The sequence below is a fragment of the Stegodyphus dumicola genome, chromosome 2 (assembly GCF_044657685.1).
Source record: "Stegodyphus dumicola isolate Sdum_Otavi_A_Nest chromosome 2, ASM4465768v1".
NCBI classification, from domain to species: Eukaryota; Metazoa; Arthropoda; class Arachnida; order Araneae; family Eresidae; genus Stegodyphus; species Stegodyphus dumicola.
Window position 1 is genome coordinate 9,076,913 of NC_140769.1, and position 18,957 is coordinate 9,095,869.

Here is an 18,957-nt window from a genome sequence, read left to right on the forward strand (position 1 = left end):
CTCTGATAAATAGCACCTTCCCGCCGTAATAAACTGGAAATGAGGCTTTCCGAAATAAAATGAGAAGAAATGGAAATATATCTGAAAGCAATGCAAAACGTAACAGAATTCCACATAGTAACCCTAAAAGATCATATATAGTAGAGGGAAAAAATAGAATAAAAAAAGGAATTGGGTATAAATCAGACACGCAAATATTTATATTAGCACGCGGTGATTTAAAGAGCCCACCTCTGTTTAGGCTTTCGCTCCCCCCCCCCCAACCTCGCAACAGTTGATGAGTAAAATGCCAGACAGAATATATCAAACTAAAAATCAGGAACCTAAAATTGTGTTCATTTCAAAAGTAATGGACATAGGATCCTATTTAGTGGCCTTCAGAAAATGTTCCAGCTTAAAATGCATATACGCATCACCCGTCCTCTGAATGCAATTTCTAGTGATGCGGGGATGGGACACCCAGCTGTAAGAGACGTTCTTAGGGAATGCGTATATGGGATGCCCATCCTGAAAGGGTTAAGCAGGCTATGATTCAATGTACTAGATGGAGGATTCTTGGGAAAGAGACCTCATTTTCCAAGAAAGACAGCAGTAGCTCTATTTAGACATCTGACCGACATGAATGTTTGCGAGACTACCTCTACAGAATTGGAATGCTGAATTCCCCAAACTGTATTTTGTGTGACTCCAATCAACCTATAATTTTTTGAACATTTAAATAACTGTATTGCATTTTCTTGGTATAAAGACATTGTTGCAAATTACTGGAGAGCCTGTGAACTAATTGCTTAAGTGCTAATGTTTGGCGTTTATGAAATAAAATTTAGTATGAAAGTCATGTTATGAAAATAACTTCCTTCATTATTTTTTGTCTGACATACTAGAAATGCATACTATAATTCTGAAGAAATATTATGAAACAGAAAAATTATAGTTTGTTATAATTTAAGAAATTAAATATAATATTTAACATGTTTGCTGCCATCTATGAGAATCCTCATAGTTTCCCAACTGGATTTACTTGCCAGCTGTGAGATAACTTGTTACTTACCTAAATCACTGAATAGAAATATTGTTGTAGCAAATGTAGTGTTTAGGTATTTGATTGACAGGAAAGGGCTAAATAATACACTTGGCATACTGGAATGGCTCATTAATTAAAAAGAGATACAAAAACTGCTGAAAATGCAAATTTTGGGGGCCAGGTATTCGCTTAAGAAATGTAATAAATGGACTGCTCAAATTCTTGTTCTGTAACTTGTGTATGACTAATAGATAATACTGTAGTGCACATGCAAGAGTTCTGCATTAATGCACGGAACAGATGAGTATTGTTTATTTTGCTCCAATTTATCATGTAGTTATCGTGATGCAAAAATATTATGTCATATGCCACTACAAGTATACACTTATGAATTTATTTACTATTCAAAGTAATCTGATCTCTAGATTTTAATAATAAAAAAGCAGAAAATAAAAGTGTAAAAATCCAGAGAGGATCATGGCACATGTGAATGGATGGACCATATTAGCTTTGGTAGTGAACATGTTTATAAATTTTATTCTTATTACTTATAATATTTATGCACACCATTTTTAAAACAAAGTTAACTGAGATGTTTCTAATTTGGGTTTGTTTAATAATAAATAAACCAAATTAATTACATGAGATAAAAATGAAATGTTTTAAATTTTAATTAATTTTTATTTTCTTTGTTACTGCTAGTTCTTTATAACAACATATACTTCTGATCCTTGAATATGTTTACACATTATTGCTGCATTTAAGCCTTCAGAAAAATATGTTGCGCTTATATAATAGCGATAAATCACATGATAATGAATTCAGAGAAGCTTTTTTTTTCTCATACAATTTAGGAGCTTTCTTAGTGACAGAAATGTAAAAATGAAATTAGGAAAGCGCATATGTATAATCATGAAATTATTTAACCTTTCCGGCAAGCTACCTTTTAAAGTTGGAGTTTTGATATTAAAAAAAAAAAAAAAAAAAAGGTAGGCAGTCTAATTAGGCTTAGAGGAGTACACAAGTAAAATTTTGTGAAAGTAGCAGTTATCGTTTTAATTGTGTGGGTGTGCCCAAAGTAGGCATACTGATTGAATAGAGCTTCGAAATGAGTGCTGAAACGAGCGTTGTTGTCAATGAACTGACTGATGAGATGCAGAGAAACAAAGAATACAGACTCTCAGCTGTCCTAGATTATCGGTGAGCCCAGTCTGGGCACATCTAGGGTTCGCCGTTTGATTTTAAGGAAGATTTCAAGGTAAAAATTTAAAACTAATATAGAATAAGGAGATTAACATACAGCCAAAGAAACAACTTTTCAAAAACAACTTTTAGAAATTTCTTTTCAAACAATTCCTTTTATACCCTAAAAAAAAATCTGGAAGATTTCTTAGAAAAAAATGAGGGTCTTAAAAAACTAAAAATGCTAAAATATATGGACTGGTTTGCATTGAGCTGCCATCTACTATAAATAAAGAAGGTTCAGAGTAACCTATAAATTCTTTTTCATTCAATTTTTCTGTGCGTACAGAAGGACCGGCACAGTGTGTCCGGTCTGGACACACTGTGCCGCAAAGGGTTAAATAAACTATTAAAAAATAAAATTTTCAAAATTCCATCTAGGTTAAGAAGTAATAGCAAAATAATTTAAAAAGACCAATTTTTGGCCTCAAAATGTATTTTATTAATATTTTTTGCTGATAATAAATTGGTGATTAATATATAACATAAATATTATTTGATTTTATTTACCTTTAATTCTGTGTAAAATAAATTTTTAAGTAATTTAAAATTACATAAATCAAATCCATCAAATTTATATTTAAAAAAAAATCTTTCCAATAATTATGTCATATTATAAGATATTATTCTATGCATATTATCCATTAAAAAGTTAGGGAACAGCAATTAAATTTCAACACATTCATTATATCTACCATTATCTTAATCAACATTAACTTTAAACTGATTCAGTATAAAAAGAACCATGTGTAGGGAATTCTAACAAAAAAGAAACGAAAAACAATGTAAATGGAAAGGATATAAAATACTTTATTTGTTTATTTATTTTGGTATTAGTTCTTCTGAACAACCAATAACTAAGCAAACCATTTTAAAACTTTAAATTTAGAAAATATTATCAAAAGTATAATCAATGCCCTTAGATGATCAGGGAGTGGATGAGTGCTGATTAAAAGAAACAAGTGTGGGGTGAAACCTGACTTGTTTCTGCCCTCAGATTTGGGCCACAATTTGTGCTCCATATATTTCTACCTCTATGATTGTAGCATTAATTGTCACAATGTGTTTGTTTTGAAAATTGTATGCTTTTAGCATTGAAATTTTAATTGAATATCATATAAAGTGAAATTCTTCTGCTTTGAAGTTGATATATGCTTATGCTATTTTAGAGGAGGAAGAATTCATGTTCCTTTTATTTATTTGTTTTTTAAAAATGAAAAAAATATTTTAAACTATCTTTAGGTGTAGTCTCTCTTTATATATATGTAGTAACACAAAATTTTGCATTTAAAACCAAAATTATTCCAAGTATTTCCATGCAATTTGCTGCTGAGAATTGGTCAGTATAGATAAAAAGTAAGAAATTTAGAACCTAGTTTCACAAAGACCCAAAAAGAATGAAATTCAATGCCAATAATTTTTAAAATACTCTATAAATATGTAAAATAAGAAGTAAAGAAATGTGAAATATTAAAACATAAAAATTACAAAAACCAGAAAAATACTATATATATGAATGGAAAAATATGGAAATAATAGAAAAGTTTTGATAACGTATAATAGTTATTTTCAATTACATGCTCCTGAAGTTAAAAATTAGTTGAAAAATTATATCATTGAGAAATGTTAATTACAGAAAAGAATATAAATGCATTCATATGGCAAAAAATGAGGCTTGTAAAGCTATCTTTCTATTACATTAAAAAAAGTGTTTAAATCTTGTATTAATTAAATCATTGATTAAAATAGCTAAGTTTTAATATTAGCATCTATTTTATCTTTTAATTAAAAAGTTATATTAAAGTTTATCTTAAAAATATATTTTTTTATTGAATTTTTATTATGTCAAAATAGATAATCAAATAAATTATAATCTAGAATATTGAGTATTCTGTAATAACAAAAATGCTGAGAAAAAACTATAATGAATGTGTATGTATCACATTTAATGTGATGTAATTGTTATAATTAACAAATCATTGCTTTTAATATATTTATGTACTTGTCTTTAATTTCTGATCTGCAAACATGTTTTTATTCATGTAATATATTTATTAGTTATTTAAAGTAATTTTTTTTTTTTTTTTTAATTGCAGATGCTGCAATTCTGTCAGCTGACCCTACACGAACTAGGTCATTTAACCAAGACTACAGAGTATACTTAGTACGTCTTGCCCAAAGTGGTGTTCTGGGTCAAATAGAAATTGCTACAATTCATAGATATGCTGATATGTATGAACTAGCAAGGCATGGACCAGGAGTGAGTGAATTTCAAGGCTGTCTTAATATAAGTTTTAAAATGATTAAATTTAAATATTCATGTCTTATAAAATGAGATTCATATTTGTTGAAAAATAAAGTAGGCTATACATAGTTTATTAATAGAAATATTAGTATGCAAAGATCAAGAAAAGTATTTCTTATTTCACTATTGTATTGAAAATTAGTGTAGTTTGTAATATAGGTATTGCATGAAGTTTATCTTAATATGATATATAAATAAAATACTCAAAGCTATCTAGCATAAAATGCGCTTAAATTATTTTTTTTAAGAAGGAAAAATTGGTTGGTGTGCTACTGAGCAATGCATTACTAATGACACTCATGAATTGTTAAAACACTTTCCTGAGAAAGTCATAGATGAGTTTCTACAGTTGTTACAACACTTAAAGAAAGCTGAGCCATGGATGGTATTTTTTGGTTACATATTACCAGCACTGGCTGATAATGCAAGTACTTACTGTTATTTTCACATTAACTAATGCTGGGAGCGTGCTTTGTTTGGCACTCGAGTAACTTACAGAAATCTGGAGATTGGAGGCTCCTGTTACTCATTCAGATAACATAGATTTCAGTTATTTGTATATTTCAATAAGCCAAGGTTCTATATTTATCCAGTTCTTACCATTTGAACCAAACCTGGTGTAGGCCAAAATCCCTCCAGATCACAATAACAACAGGCCATGAATGCATACGTATGACCAGAAAATAAATCTGCAACCTGATATGCAAAAGAAAGTCAGTGACTCAAGTAAAACTGTTAGAAGAAAATATGGTAATCCTCCTTTTATTACTTGCATTCAAAATATTCTTACAAGAACAATACAGCAATCTAGACAATATAACATTACATCAGTTAAAAAAATGCCATACATGAATGTACTATATTAAATATACAGTCTGTCTTAAAAATATTTATATTTCTTTATAACCAAGTAGAACACCAAGTCTCTGCCATTTTTGTCAGTTTGAAAACTGCAAGTATCTAATGCTAACCTCTTCAGAAATGGCAACCTCTCCACCTGTTCCAGTAATAAGAGCATTTCCAACTCTGAAAATAAATTTTTGCTGTATTTACTTAATTTTCATTTCAAAATTGGTTATTAAATAAAATTCATGGATTTACATCAGAACGACAGTTTGATTTTTGAATGTTTTTGGGGCTGCTCCTGTATGTAAAAATCTCATTTTTAGATTTATCCTTCTCCAGTCTTTATTTTAAATTAGTAAGAATTTTTTATTTTGTTGCCAAATAAAAATTCTCTTAACTTGCTCTCCATATTAGTGAATTCAACTGATTACATTTTGTCTAAATTGCATTACTAAATTACAGCAATTGCAGGGGAAAAAAGTTTTAACAAATTGTTTTCATTATTACTTGTAATTGATTTGACGAGATCTTTACCCATTTTCATGGTCGGCAGATTTTCATAATTTAATGTTTTACTTCAAAATGTGACATTTTACTTATGACTGGAATGCCTTTTTTTATTTCAAAATTTCACATAATTTAAATGTAGGTATTTGATATAAAAGCTGATGAGAAGTAAAATGACTCTTTTTATAATATTAGACTGAAAATTTTTGCTTCCATTCATTTGGCTTTTTGTACTGTGAATTGCATTTTTTATGTGTTTAACTATCCAGAATTTTTGCATATCCACAATTTGGCATTTCTGCAGATTTCTGAGTATTTGATCTTTTACTGTGAGATATGAAATTATCTTTAGGTAATAAATCAGAACTAAATGCTATAATTTAGAAGTTATGAAATAAATTTACTCTAAAATATTGTGTACGTGTATGTGTTTCTTTTGTTTTGAAAAATTATGTAAAGAATATAATCACACAGAAAAATTGTGTTTTCTGCAGTTTTATGCTGAAACTTTACCAGCTTGCAGTAAATTAATACATAATAGAGTAAAATTAATATGAAATAATAATAGGACTTTTCCAGAGAGAAATGTTTGTTTCTTAATTAGAAAGCATCTGCAATTGCATTTAAAATGTGTTTTTAATATCATATTGTTAAATTTCAAAGCACAAAATATCTAAATTTTAAATCAAATTTACTTTTATATTTATATTTAGTTACGCTGCCAAGTAGGTCTTCATTAATCCAATAGTAGCTGTTTTAACACAAAACTTTATTTATGCAGTGTATTCACAAATTGTATATATGGCAACAATTGTTACAGTTCTCAATTTGTTTACATAGTTCATTGTATTACTCAGTTCTCAAATAATGAAAAATATCTACATTGTTCAATTGCTGTTAATCAGGACCTCTCTTGTTTGTGATTTTATAACAGTCTCCTTGTCATGACATGATGACCATGCATGCACAGTTTAGCTGAACGGCCTGCAACGCCTCTCTCTCATGAGACCTTTTAGAGAAGAGTGGTTAGTTAGTAGGTAGTAGCGAAGTAACGAAGAAAACGTGCTGTATGTCAGCTTGGATGCAAAATACACAGTTATACTTGTGTGTTAATCGTTTGTACTTATTATTTTATTTGTGTGTTAATAAAGTTTTGTGCCATTAAAATGACTGGTTTATGCAATGCCCACATTACGATACGTCTACGGTAGGAATTAAATACATATCCAGAATCTACACCCCAAGAAGAAGCATATGACAGTGGTGTGGAATTCAAGGTTACAAAAATGGCTGAAGAGCTAACGAAATCTAAGAAAGAACGGAAAGTTATTCGTTCAGCCATTACTAAAGTAACAAATGCTATTGAATCATTAATTGCAGCCGGTAACCTTGAAGACCTTGAAGAATCACTGGAAGTTTTAAAAGTAAAAGCTATTTCTTTGAAAGCATTAGACGAAAGAATTAAAACTTTGACTGATGTTAATGACATTGAAACCGAAATCGAAAGTACCTTGGAATATGAAGAAAAGATTGCGAAATGGAGCTTTAGAGGCACAAAATTATTGAAAGAAAAAAGAAATAGCAATAATTCGCTAGTTTCTAATGGTTTTTCTAATGATAGTAAAAATTTATCTCTTTCTGGTGTCGATAAAAGTTCTGATTATAATGTTAAATTGCCAAAGATTATGATTGATAAATTTTATGGGAATGCTGAAATGTGGCAGACATTTTGCAATTCTTTTGACACGGCAATAAATCAAAACAAAAAACTATCTAAAGGGGATAAGTTTAATTACTTGCTTAGCCTGTTAGGCGGTGCAGCTTTAAAAACAATAGAAGGTTTTTTTTATCTCCAGAAAACTACAACGAAGCTTTTAAAATTCTCAAAGAGAGATATGGTCGGAAGGATCTCCTTATTAATTCTTACATGCATAAACTTTTAAATTTATGACCTGTCCAAAGTTCTAATGACATTAATTCTTTGAGGGAATTGTATGATACCTGCAATGTACAAGTAAGGTCACTAAATTTGATAGGGGTCAAGACCGAATCGTATGGAAATTTACTATACCCTTTGTTAATGAAATGCATACCTCAGGATATAACGCTTGATTTTGCTCGTCAAAATGCAGATGAGGAAACTTTTAATGTCGACAACCTCATGAAATTTCTAAAAGGGGAAATTGAAAGTCGCGAACGAACTTCATTAAATTCATTTTATTCTAAGAGTCACGCTAATTCTCTTGGAAGGCATTCACAACCAAATGAAAAGCGAAACAACTTCCACACTCGGAATTCATTCAACGCCAACAAATTTGGCACCAGCTATTCCCCTAATGTAAGCAAAATTGCAGTTGTTCGAACTTTCCCTTGCTTATTTTGCGAAAGCAAAAATCATGCTTTGGAAAAATGCGTTATGTCTCCGGAAGAAAGGAAAAGAGTTTAAGGGCTTCTAATCGGTGCTTTCTTTGTTTCGAAAGGTGCTTTCTTTGTTCGAAACAACAAATTGCCCTTCTCAATTAAAATGTTCAAAATTTAATTCTAAGTATCATAGTATATTGTTGCATGAAGATAAGGAAAGGGTTGCTAAAGAAGAAATTAAGAATAATTCTAACGCCGTAACTGCAAAGATTTCTTCTAAATATTTTACTGCGAATCAAGAAGTTAAAGAATTAATAGATGATTTGCCAACCGTTAAACTTATATGTGATGGTAAATTAATTAATGCAGTAGCAGATATAGGCACGCAATTAACCGTTGTCAAGGCCGACATTGTACCAGAAAAATACCATACGCCACATGGAAGTGTTATCCTCACGTCAGCTTTCAGACAAGCTTTAAAAGCTCCTCTCATTAACCTACCTTTAGTAATGTATTCTGAAAATGATAAATTTATGTCACCTATTTTTATAACGTGCAATGGTGGATAAGTTATGCAATGATTTACTCTTGTGTGTGCTTTTAATGAGTTAAGGGGAGATGATAAAAGAAAGTTTGATTTTGAATGTAGAAATGTAAACATTACTACTGATAGTTTCGGTGAAATGCCTTTTCATGAAACTGAAAATTCTGACGAAATACTTAACCATGATAAGGAAAACCTAATTAATGAAAAATGTAATGAAACTGTTAAGAAGATAATAGAATGTTGTGATCTTGTATATGAAGATACAGGTAAGGATGATTCCAAAGGTAGCACGAGACACGATCAATGTATTTCGGATTCAGAACTGTTTCAAGTGCAACAAATGAATGACTCATCTTTAAAAACATGCTGGCAAAATGTTAAGAACGGAAGTAATAACTTTATTGTTATTGACAACTTTTGTATCATAACGATAAAGTTTTAGGAGAAAGAGTTCACGAGTTAGTCGTTCCTAAAGAAAGAAAACAAATTTTGGACTTAGCTCATTCTAGCTTATGGGGAAGTCACCTGCGAACCAAGAAGACAGCCGAACGTTTGAGATATTCGTTCTATTGGCCTGAAATCAAGAAAGATGTAAATGAATACTGCAGTGCTTGTACTTCTTGTCAACTTCAAGCGAAAAAGCATCCCTTTGATGAAGTTCCGATTACGCCAGTAACACGTCCTAAAGAACCATTCCAGGTAATTAATGTGGATATCCTAGGACCTGTAGAGCCAAGCTGTAGAGGTTACGAATATGTTCTGTATGCTATTGATCAAGGTACAAGGTGGCCCGAAGCGGTGCCATTGAAGAATTTGAATGCCAAAGCAACATGCGATGCATTGTTGCAAATCTTTTCACGCACAGGAATTCCTCAGATTGTTGCTTCAGATCAAGGAACTAATTTTACTGCTTCGTTGACTCAAGAGTTTTTGAAAAGGATCGGATCGTCCCCAAGGTTCTCGACTCCTTATCATCCAAGTTCAAATGGTCTGGTAGAAAGATTTAATGCTGTTTTAAAGGGAATGATACATCATACCATTAGAGAACATTCCAAAGATTTGGAGAAACATCTACCGTACTTACTTTGGGCTTATCGAGAAATTCCTAATGCTACGACTGGTGTTAGTCCTTTCCAAATGCTTTATAGAAGATGTCCTAATGGCCCTTTGTTTCAGTGGCGTAGCAAGCATAACTGGCGCCCGGGGCAAAATACCTTTTTGGCACCCGCCCCCCAAAAAAACTTTCAGTATATAATGTATAGAATATATTCGTAATAGGAAAGTAATGCAAATAATAATAAAATGCTAAATCTGCCATAAAATACTCAAAAATATATTAAGAATAGTCACTACCTAACTACACTAGCCTTGGGTTCGGAAATGCATCTGTGTCGGCGAAAAAAATCAGACATACGATGATCTAGAATTAGATAAAAAGCTGTTATTTATTTTACATATTTATACAAGTGTTTTTAAAAAGTACAATTTTTAAACAATTAAAAGTAACGATACATTATAGATAAATAGATATGTGGCAACTTGCCTACTACAACTCAACTCTGCCAGTCTGGTAACCCATATCAACCAAAAACAAAATAATATTTATTCTATTCAATTGTTATAATTATTTAACGATCTGTCTAAAAAAATTGTACTACCATAATTGGTGACCCGTATTTATTACGAGTAGCAATCTTCAATATTGAACGAATATGGAGTTTATATGTCAAAATTCTGAGCACCAGTAAGTTATCCAGTGTGATGAGATGCAAGTAAGACATTTCACCTGTGATTTCAAGCATTGTGCCGCATTCCGATGAGTCAATATACACTCATGTCCATAAATTAAGGATAATGCAAAATCAGGCAAAGGAAGACTTAGAAGCAAAACAAATTTGACTTATTTGTAAAGCTTATTTATTAAACAAAAGGTAAAGAGCAAAAAAAGATGCTATATGTTTAATATTATTAAAAAAATAGCGATTTTTTCTCCCTGGAGCAAATTAAAAAAAAAAAAAAAAAAACAATATTACATGGTTGGTATGATTTTTTAATACATTGTATGTCTCCCAGACGATGCAATACAGTCCGTACAACGCCTAGGCATGCTGAGTATCAAATTATCGATCTGATCTTGGGGGATATTACACCACTCAAAAAGCAATGCTCTCCGAAGTTCCGGTAGACATGTAGGAGGAGGTTGACGGGCTGCAACTCGTCGGCCAAGCATGTCACACACGTGCTCTACTGGATTCAAGTCCGGTGAGAATGCTGGCCAGTCCATACGGGTGATATCCTTCCATTGAAAACATTCACTTACGATGTTTGCACGGTGAGGACGGGCGTTGTCATCCATAAACACAAATTGTGCACCCATGGCGCCCCGAAAGAAACGTACATGCTGTTCCAGAATGAAGTTGCGATAGATTTGGCTTGTCATGGTTCCAATTTGAAAATGCAGGTCAGTTCTGGAACCCAGAATAATTCCACCCCAAACGAGCACTCCGGCACCACCGTAACGGTGTCGTTCAATGATGTTTTCTTGGTGGTAACGGGTACCTGGAGCTTTCCATATGAAAGTCCGGCGAGAATCAGACTGCAAGCTAAACCTGTACTCGTCGGAAAACATCACACAAGCCCACTGCTGCGGTGTCCACAATGCATGTTCTCTACTCCAGGATAACCGGAGGCGACAGTGAGTTGCAGTAAGTGGAACGCATCTGACAGGTCTACGAGCATATAGACCAATGTGACCTAAGCGTCTGTACACGGTCTGCCTTGAAATTGTCGTACCAGTGGCTGAAGAGAGCTGACGAGACAGGTCTGAGGCTGTGCTCCGCCTGTTTCTTTTGGCAGTAACTGCCAAATACCGGTCCTCATTCGGCGTTGTAACTCTGGGGCGACCTGTGCTGTAACGTCTACTCACATTACCATCATCTTGGAATCATTGCCAAAGCCTGGAGATGACACTTTGGGCAATTCCAAGTTCGTCTGATACTTCCAGTTGGGTAGGCCCACATTCCAGACGGCCGATAATTCTACCACGTAAAAAATCATCCAAATGCGTCCTTTGTGTCATAACTATTCGGTTATTGCACTGAAATGCTTATAAAGCGCCTGCGAACAATTTTACTTCTTTGCCTGTATTCCTTATATATCACTCTCTTACACTCTCGTCATTGTGACGTACCATCGGTGTCATCTGGTTACTTCCTGAAATTTGCATATGATTCTTGAAGACGTGTGTGATTTTACAGATGATATATTTATTTTAGATTCCGATTTCCGCGTGACTCCGAATTATCCTTAATTTATGGACATGAGTGTATTTCTGTCATAATTTGCTGCATTTGAGCCACCAAATTCTCTGATTTCAAGTACCAAGAAACTGTGTCACTATATACATATTATTTTTCTATACATATTATTACTGTGCATATTTGATTGATCTAAAGTGGTTGACAACGATGCTGCTTCACAATTGGCGCGAGTGGCAGTTAAGCCACCGCCTTTTTGTCGCCGAGACCCATCGTTATGGTTCATTCAATTGGATGCGCAGTTTAAATTGAGTTACATTACTGTCGATGAAACTCTATTTTATACAGCGATCGCCGCGTTAGAATCAGAGGTACTGCAATCAGCTCGTGAAATAATTTTGAATCCACCGGCGATGGACAAATACAAATCTTTAAAAAAAGATTAATTTCTGTTTATGAAGAATCCGAGATAGTTAAAATCAAGCAGCTGTTGCACGATTTACAGTTGAGTGATATAAGGCCTTCTTAGTTGCTATCTAAAATGTCAGACTTAGCCGCCGGTAACCTAACGGATAACATTTTTAAAACATTATGGACGAATAGACTCCCATCTAACATGCAAACCATTTTAGCGGCCAGTAGCGAGCCACTTAACAATCTTCCCGAAATCGCTGATAAAATTCACGAACTGGCCATTCCTGCGCAAATACACGCAGTGCAGGCTCCTGGTCCAGGTATTGTGGCGTTACAGGCTCAAATTGATGATTTGTCCAAACAGGTTGCTCAGTTAGTAGCCATCCAAGCTGAACCTTTTCACCGCAACCTCTCCACATCACGTAGTCAAATACACGTCCTAACCCACTGAGGAAACGTTATGAAAGCCCTCCTCCGGGTATTTGTTTTTTACCACCACAAATTTGGAAACAAGGCAAACAAATGCCACCCTCCGTGGGACCCACCGTGCCAACAAATGCCACCCACCGTGACCAGGGAAACGAGAAGGGCCGTTGGTCGAAGTCATGAATGACAGCAGCCGGAATTTTGCACGCCTTTTCGTCATCAAAAAGAATTCGGGCTTAAGGTTTCTTGTAGACACCGGGCTGATGTTTCTGTAGTTCCACCACATTTTCACGAACAAAAGCGCTTTATTAAGTTACAACTTTATATAGCAAATGGAACTCCTATTCAAACTTCTGGTGAACGCCTGATATATGTTGATTTAAGATTGCGCCGCAACTTCCAATGACAATTTATTATTGCTACTGCCCTATTATTGACGCTGACTTTTTACATAAATTTTCTTTGCTTATCGATATTAAAAATCGCCATTTGATAGATTCCATAACCAACTTAACTTATCATGGAGTAATTTGCAATAGTGAAGATTTGAGCATTAAACTGATTTCGGGTAACTCCCCATGACATCAACTTCTCAGAGAATTCCCTACAATCACGCGCACAGTTATGGGTATTTCCGAACCCAAGAACGATGTACTACATTATATTGAAACTAACGGACCTCCAATTGCCGCTAAACCTAGATGCTTACCTCCGGACAAGCTTAAAGCCGCCAAAGAGGAATTTTAATACATGATGGAAAAGGGAATTTGCCGTCTTTCAAAAAGTTCATGGGCCAGTCCGCTCCATCTAGTTCGGAAACAAAATGGTAAGTGGCGATTATCGCCGGTTAAATGCAGCTACAATTTCTCATCGTTACCCAATCCCGCGCATTCAAGTCTGTATGCAAGTTTTAGAAGGAAAAGCTATTTTCAAAACCCTTGATCTTGAGCGGGCGTATCACCAAATGCCCGTTAACCCAGCTGATAGTCCCAGCTGTTAACCCAGCTGAAATTGCGGTTATTACGTCTTTTGGACTATTTGAGTTTCCGGTCATGATTTTCGACTTATGCAGTGCTGCTCAAACGTGCCAACTCTTCATGAATCAGGTGTTAATCGGCCTCGACTTTCGTGTACTTTATTTTGATGACGTCTTAATCGCCTCCTCTACAGAGCAAGAACACCTATCACATTTGAGAACAGTTTTTGAACGTTTTCAAAGGTACGGTGTTAAGTCTTAATCCTTCCAAATGCGTTTTTGGTCAACCAAGAGTATTCTTTCTTGGTCATGAAATTTCCGCTGATGGCGTTCAACCCCTTCCAGAGTCACCGTTATCCGCGATATGCCCGAACCATCTACAGTGACAAACTTAAGATTTCTTGCTATGCTCAATTTTTATCGACGTTTCTTACCTCATGCAGTAACCATACAAGCACCTCTAAATTCTTTTTTGGTTGGAAGCAAGAAAAACGATAAACGCGTTATAACCTGGACCACAGAATCTTGCGAAGCGTTCCAAAAATGCAAAAATGATTTAATTTCGTCAACAAATTTGCAGTATCCTTCCGCATCTAAACCATTATCACTCTACGTTTATAAAGTATTTCTTCCGTATTCCTAGTGTGCCTTCATGGTGTGGTGTGGTCTGGTGATTCTGCATGCTGGGCCGGTACTCCAGAGGTCCGTGGTTCGATTTCCGGCGAAGGCGGTTGCTAATTTTTCAATCTCTCTTGCTTCCAAATATCCTAATGTCTCTACAATGGCGCTCGAACTAAAAAGATGAGGATTCTCCACACCCAGGATTTGGCGATGGGGTTCCCTGAAAACATCAGTCACCCTTTAAAAAGGCTTATGCTTTATGCTTTTCAACAGGATAAAACTTCTCCTCGTCAAATGAGACACCTAGACTTCATAGGGCAATTTTCAACAGCTATCCGTTATATTGAGGGTTCGCAGAATATTGTTGTAGACACCTTGTCTCGTATTGAAGAACTAGCCGTTCCTTCGCCAATAAAGTTTGCTGCCCTTGCCGATGAATAACACCAGGATTCAGAACTACAAAACCTCTTGAAAAGCAAATCTTCCACCAATCTCAACTTGCAGCCGATGCAGCTGTCACCTGGAAAATCACTTAATTGTGATGTTCAGGATTCAAGATTTCGACCTTTGTTCCCTCCGGATTTCACCATGCCATTTTTAGTCAGTTACATCGTCTGTCACATCCTGGCATCAAGGCTTCGAAAAAAAAATGATACACCAACGTTTCGTATGGCCTAGCATGCAAAAGGACATAGCCAACTAGACACGTTCGTGCTTGGAGTGCCAAAGATCTAAAATTGTTAGACACACAACCAGACAACTTTAAAATTTTAATTTGCCCTCATCTCCCTTCAATCACGTGCACCTCGACTTGGTCGAGCACTTATATTTATTAATAATAATATAATACATGAATACAATTAACTACTATGTATACATTTTTCTTACCTTGTATGAAGCAAATTTATTATTTACTTCACCAAAGTCGACCCTTTCAAATTTTTCTCTTTCCACACTTAAAAATGCTAGATGACTTAAGGGATCTTGTCAGATCGTTGATCGTAAATATGTGAAAATTTATTTAATATGCTGAACGAACGTTCATAATTAGCATTTGATAATGAAATAGTAAGTAGTATTTGAAGTGCGACACTTAGGTTTGGAAAAAAATTTTATCTATAGATCTGGAGTTTTAGGTTCCGTTTCTTTTCTACTGCGGAGTAACGTCATACAGTCACATTCACTGCTCAAAACAATTAGGGGATATTGTGGGTTCGGTATGAAATAACCATATAATCAACAACCTTTTTGAACAAAAGGAAATAGAAGAGATTATAAAGGAAAATTATAACGTTTACAAAGTTGGGAATATGCAAATTTAGTCTGTGACGTCAAAAACTATGCGTTTTAGATAAGGAGTGAGGAGCTACCTGCAGTATTCCTTTTGTAATAGGAGATTAAAAACAATTCACATGCATTGAATGCTTCGTAGCAGTGAATATACGATGTCTCAGCAAGATGACATAGTTGAATCGGTAGCCAGGAAGGACATCAGTCGTTTACAGGAGAGTCAAACGCAATCCATTGTAGCGGAAGCGTTAGGATTGTCCCAAAATGTCATTTCCAGATTATGGAATCGGGTTTTAGAAACTGGATATGTTTGAGAAATCGTTTTAAAATAAAAGCAGAACATATACGTGCATTTCGTTAAAAAAAAAATATAAATATATCTCTACTTTGGAGAAATAAAGTGGTCAGGAAGAACGTTTTGGTTGATGTACTGCAAACATTTTGTTACACATTTTATCAAACAAATCAAGAAAATAAATAATTAATTATATATAAATAATTACAATAGTTATTAAGTTTAAATATATTTTCCAGAAATCGATCAAAATGAAAACTGAAATTTTCCGGAAAATCTTGTTTGGAGACCATTTGGCGCCCCTCTACGAGCGGCGCTCGGGGCATCATGCACCCCCATGCCCCCCTCTCGCTACGCCACTGCTTTGTTTATTTTGAAAACTTCATGGACTAGTGAAACTCCTGTTCCTCATGGACAGTTAAGTTCAGTTACCGATTATCTGAATGATTTGAAGATGAAATTGGAAAAAGCTGCTGAATACACAGGACTTACAGATGTTGGAAAGCAACAAGCTTATGCATTCTACCGTAACCGAAGGACTCTTCATAAAGAATTCAAGGAAGGTGACAGGGTTATAGTTTTAATCCCTGATAGCAAAGTTTATGCAGATCGACGGTACCTGCTACGATCATCAAAAAGCATACTGATTATAGTTACATAGTACAAATGCCTGACAATTCCTCAAAGCACGTTCACACAAACAAGATACGAGAGTTCAATACCGCTGTGAATAATGTCGGTGTGATATATGATACAAATATTGACTTCAGTGAAGTTGAAAACATTCCAAGAATTGTTCCACAGAAAGCAAAAGAACACTATCCTAATGAAGAATGGGATTTTACGCACCTTGAACCACATAAGAAGAAAGAACTTATGGAAATTTTAAGAAGGCATAAGAACTTAAGAACTGGTATTCCGAAAATCACCAATGTGAGAAAACACAGCATCAAACTGAAACCTGGAAGTAGGCCAAGAAAGCAGAAACCGTATCGAATACCTGAAATTCTAAAACACGAAGTTGATCGACAAATAGATAAGCTTTTACAGCTAAAGCTAATCGTTGAATCAGAAAGTGAATATGTGCATCCAGTAGTTTACGTGTTAATAAAATGGAATGGTAACATTATGTGTAGACTAAAAGACTATGCTGAGGTTTGAGGTTATTGATGATGTTACTTAAAATGACATGATTATATTCCCCAGTGAGTGGAGCATGACTGACGTTATGAACTATGAACTATAAGACATTTTGACTGTTTAGTTTGATTTTTTTTTTTTTTTTTTTATTATTATTATTATTATTATTATTATTTTGAGCTAAAGTGCTGATTTTTTTTTTTTTTTTCCTAACGATATGTAATAGGTTTAAAGATTTAGCCAGGGTTTGCTAAAGTATTATGTTTAATTTTAAATGATTGATTTGTATTGTCTCGTGTATAACTTCTTATATGATTATGATTATGTGAAGGATTTAAGTTTGAAAAGTTAATTGAATGTTACATCTTTTAAATGAATAGGATTACTGAATTTATGTTGAAGTAATTTTAATTTAAAATGGTAAGAATTGGTTAATTAAGTTCGAAAATTTCATGAATGTTATTTTATTTTGTTTCAAGAAATGTTTATATATGTGGATTTGACAGGTCATTAAAAGACGCAATCAAATCCTTTCGAGGGGAGGTATCATGACGTGATGACCACGCATGCGCAGTTTAGCCGAACGGCCTGCAACGCCTCTCTCTCATGAGACTTTCTAGAGAAGAGTGGTTAGTTAGTAGGTAGTAACGAAGGAAACGTGCTGTATGTCAGCTTGGATGCAAAATACGCAATTATACTTGTGTGTTAATCGTTTGTACTTATTATTTTATTTGTGTGTTAATAAAGTTTTGTGCCATTAAAATGACTGGTTTATGCAATGCCCACATTACGATACGTCTACGGTAGGAATTAAATACATATCCAGAATCTACACGCCCAAGAAGAAGCATATGACACTCCTCATCTTTAGTATGATGGAATTGTGCTCAACATCACAGAAGAAATTTCTTTGGTTTTTGTATTATTCATTTGTTTCTGTAAATAAATCGTGGAGATTTGAGATCAGCTTTGTCTTCTGCAGATTCTTTTTTATTGGTAATAGACTGCTAAAGCCTCTTTTCGTTTGTTTGATCACCTACTTTTAAAGGATAAATATTCTGTATGGGTCTACTATATCACCGTTATATTCTGTATGCATCTTACTATATCACCATTTCTTGTTTTTACTTGGAACTACACAAGTGTATCCATCCTTCACTAGATACAGGTTTATTATTATTCCTAGCTGCCAGTCAAACCAAACTGCTGTTTTCATTTCCATCTTTTTTTTAAATTTTAGTGGCTTTCTTGGAATTCTTAAGTATTAACTCTGAATCTTTTTCTTTAATCTTTAAGTTTTTGATGATAATGCAAACATTTATTCAGCTCTCTTCCATTTATGTGATCAGATTCAATCATAGAACCTTCTTCATTGACCCTTAAAAACATATTTGGAGTTAAAGGCATTAAATCTTGAATGTATTTCAATAAGTGTGTCAAAGGACAGGAGTTGATAACATTTTCAATTTCATATAACAGAGTAACTCTTCATAATCTAGGCTTGCCCTGCCTAAAATACTCTTCAACATGCTCTCTATAATTCTAACCAGTCTTTCCCACCATTCTCCCCACTAAGCCAATGTAGGAGGGTTGAATTTCAATTTTATTTTCTTAATCATAGTTTTCGCTCCACTTATTTCCATTTTATTTTTTGGAAAAAGTTCCTATTAAGTTATCATTGTCTGAATTAACATTATCTGAATAAA

The 18,957-nt window shown here is 34.1% G+C and overlaps 1 protein-coding gene across 2 annotated transcripts in view; it reads left to right on the top strand.

The window, feature by feature from the left end:
* The window catches only part of LOC118182415 (lipid transport auxiliary protein 1-like), an 80,770-nt gene that overhangs the window by 26,571 nt on the left and 35,242 nt on the right, over positions 1-18,957 (top strand). For both annotated transcript variants that reach the window (XM_085810422.1, XM_085810423.1), the window contains one exon: positions 4,363-4,526. In XM_085810422.1, the coding sequence (XP_085666548.1) occupies positions 4,363-4,526 (164 nt within the window). The remainder of the gene's footprint in view (positions 1-4,362; positions 4,527-18,957) is intronic.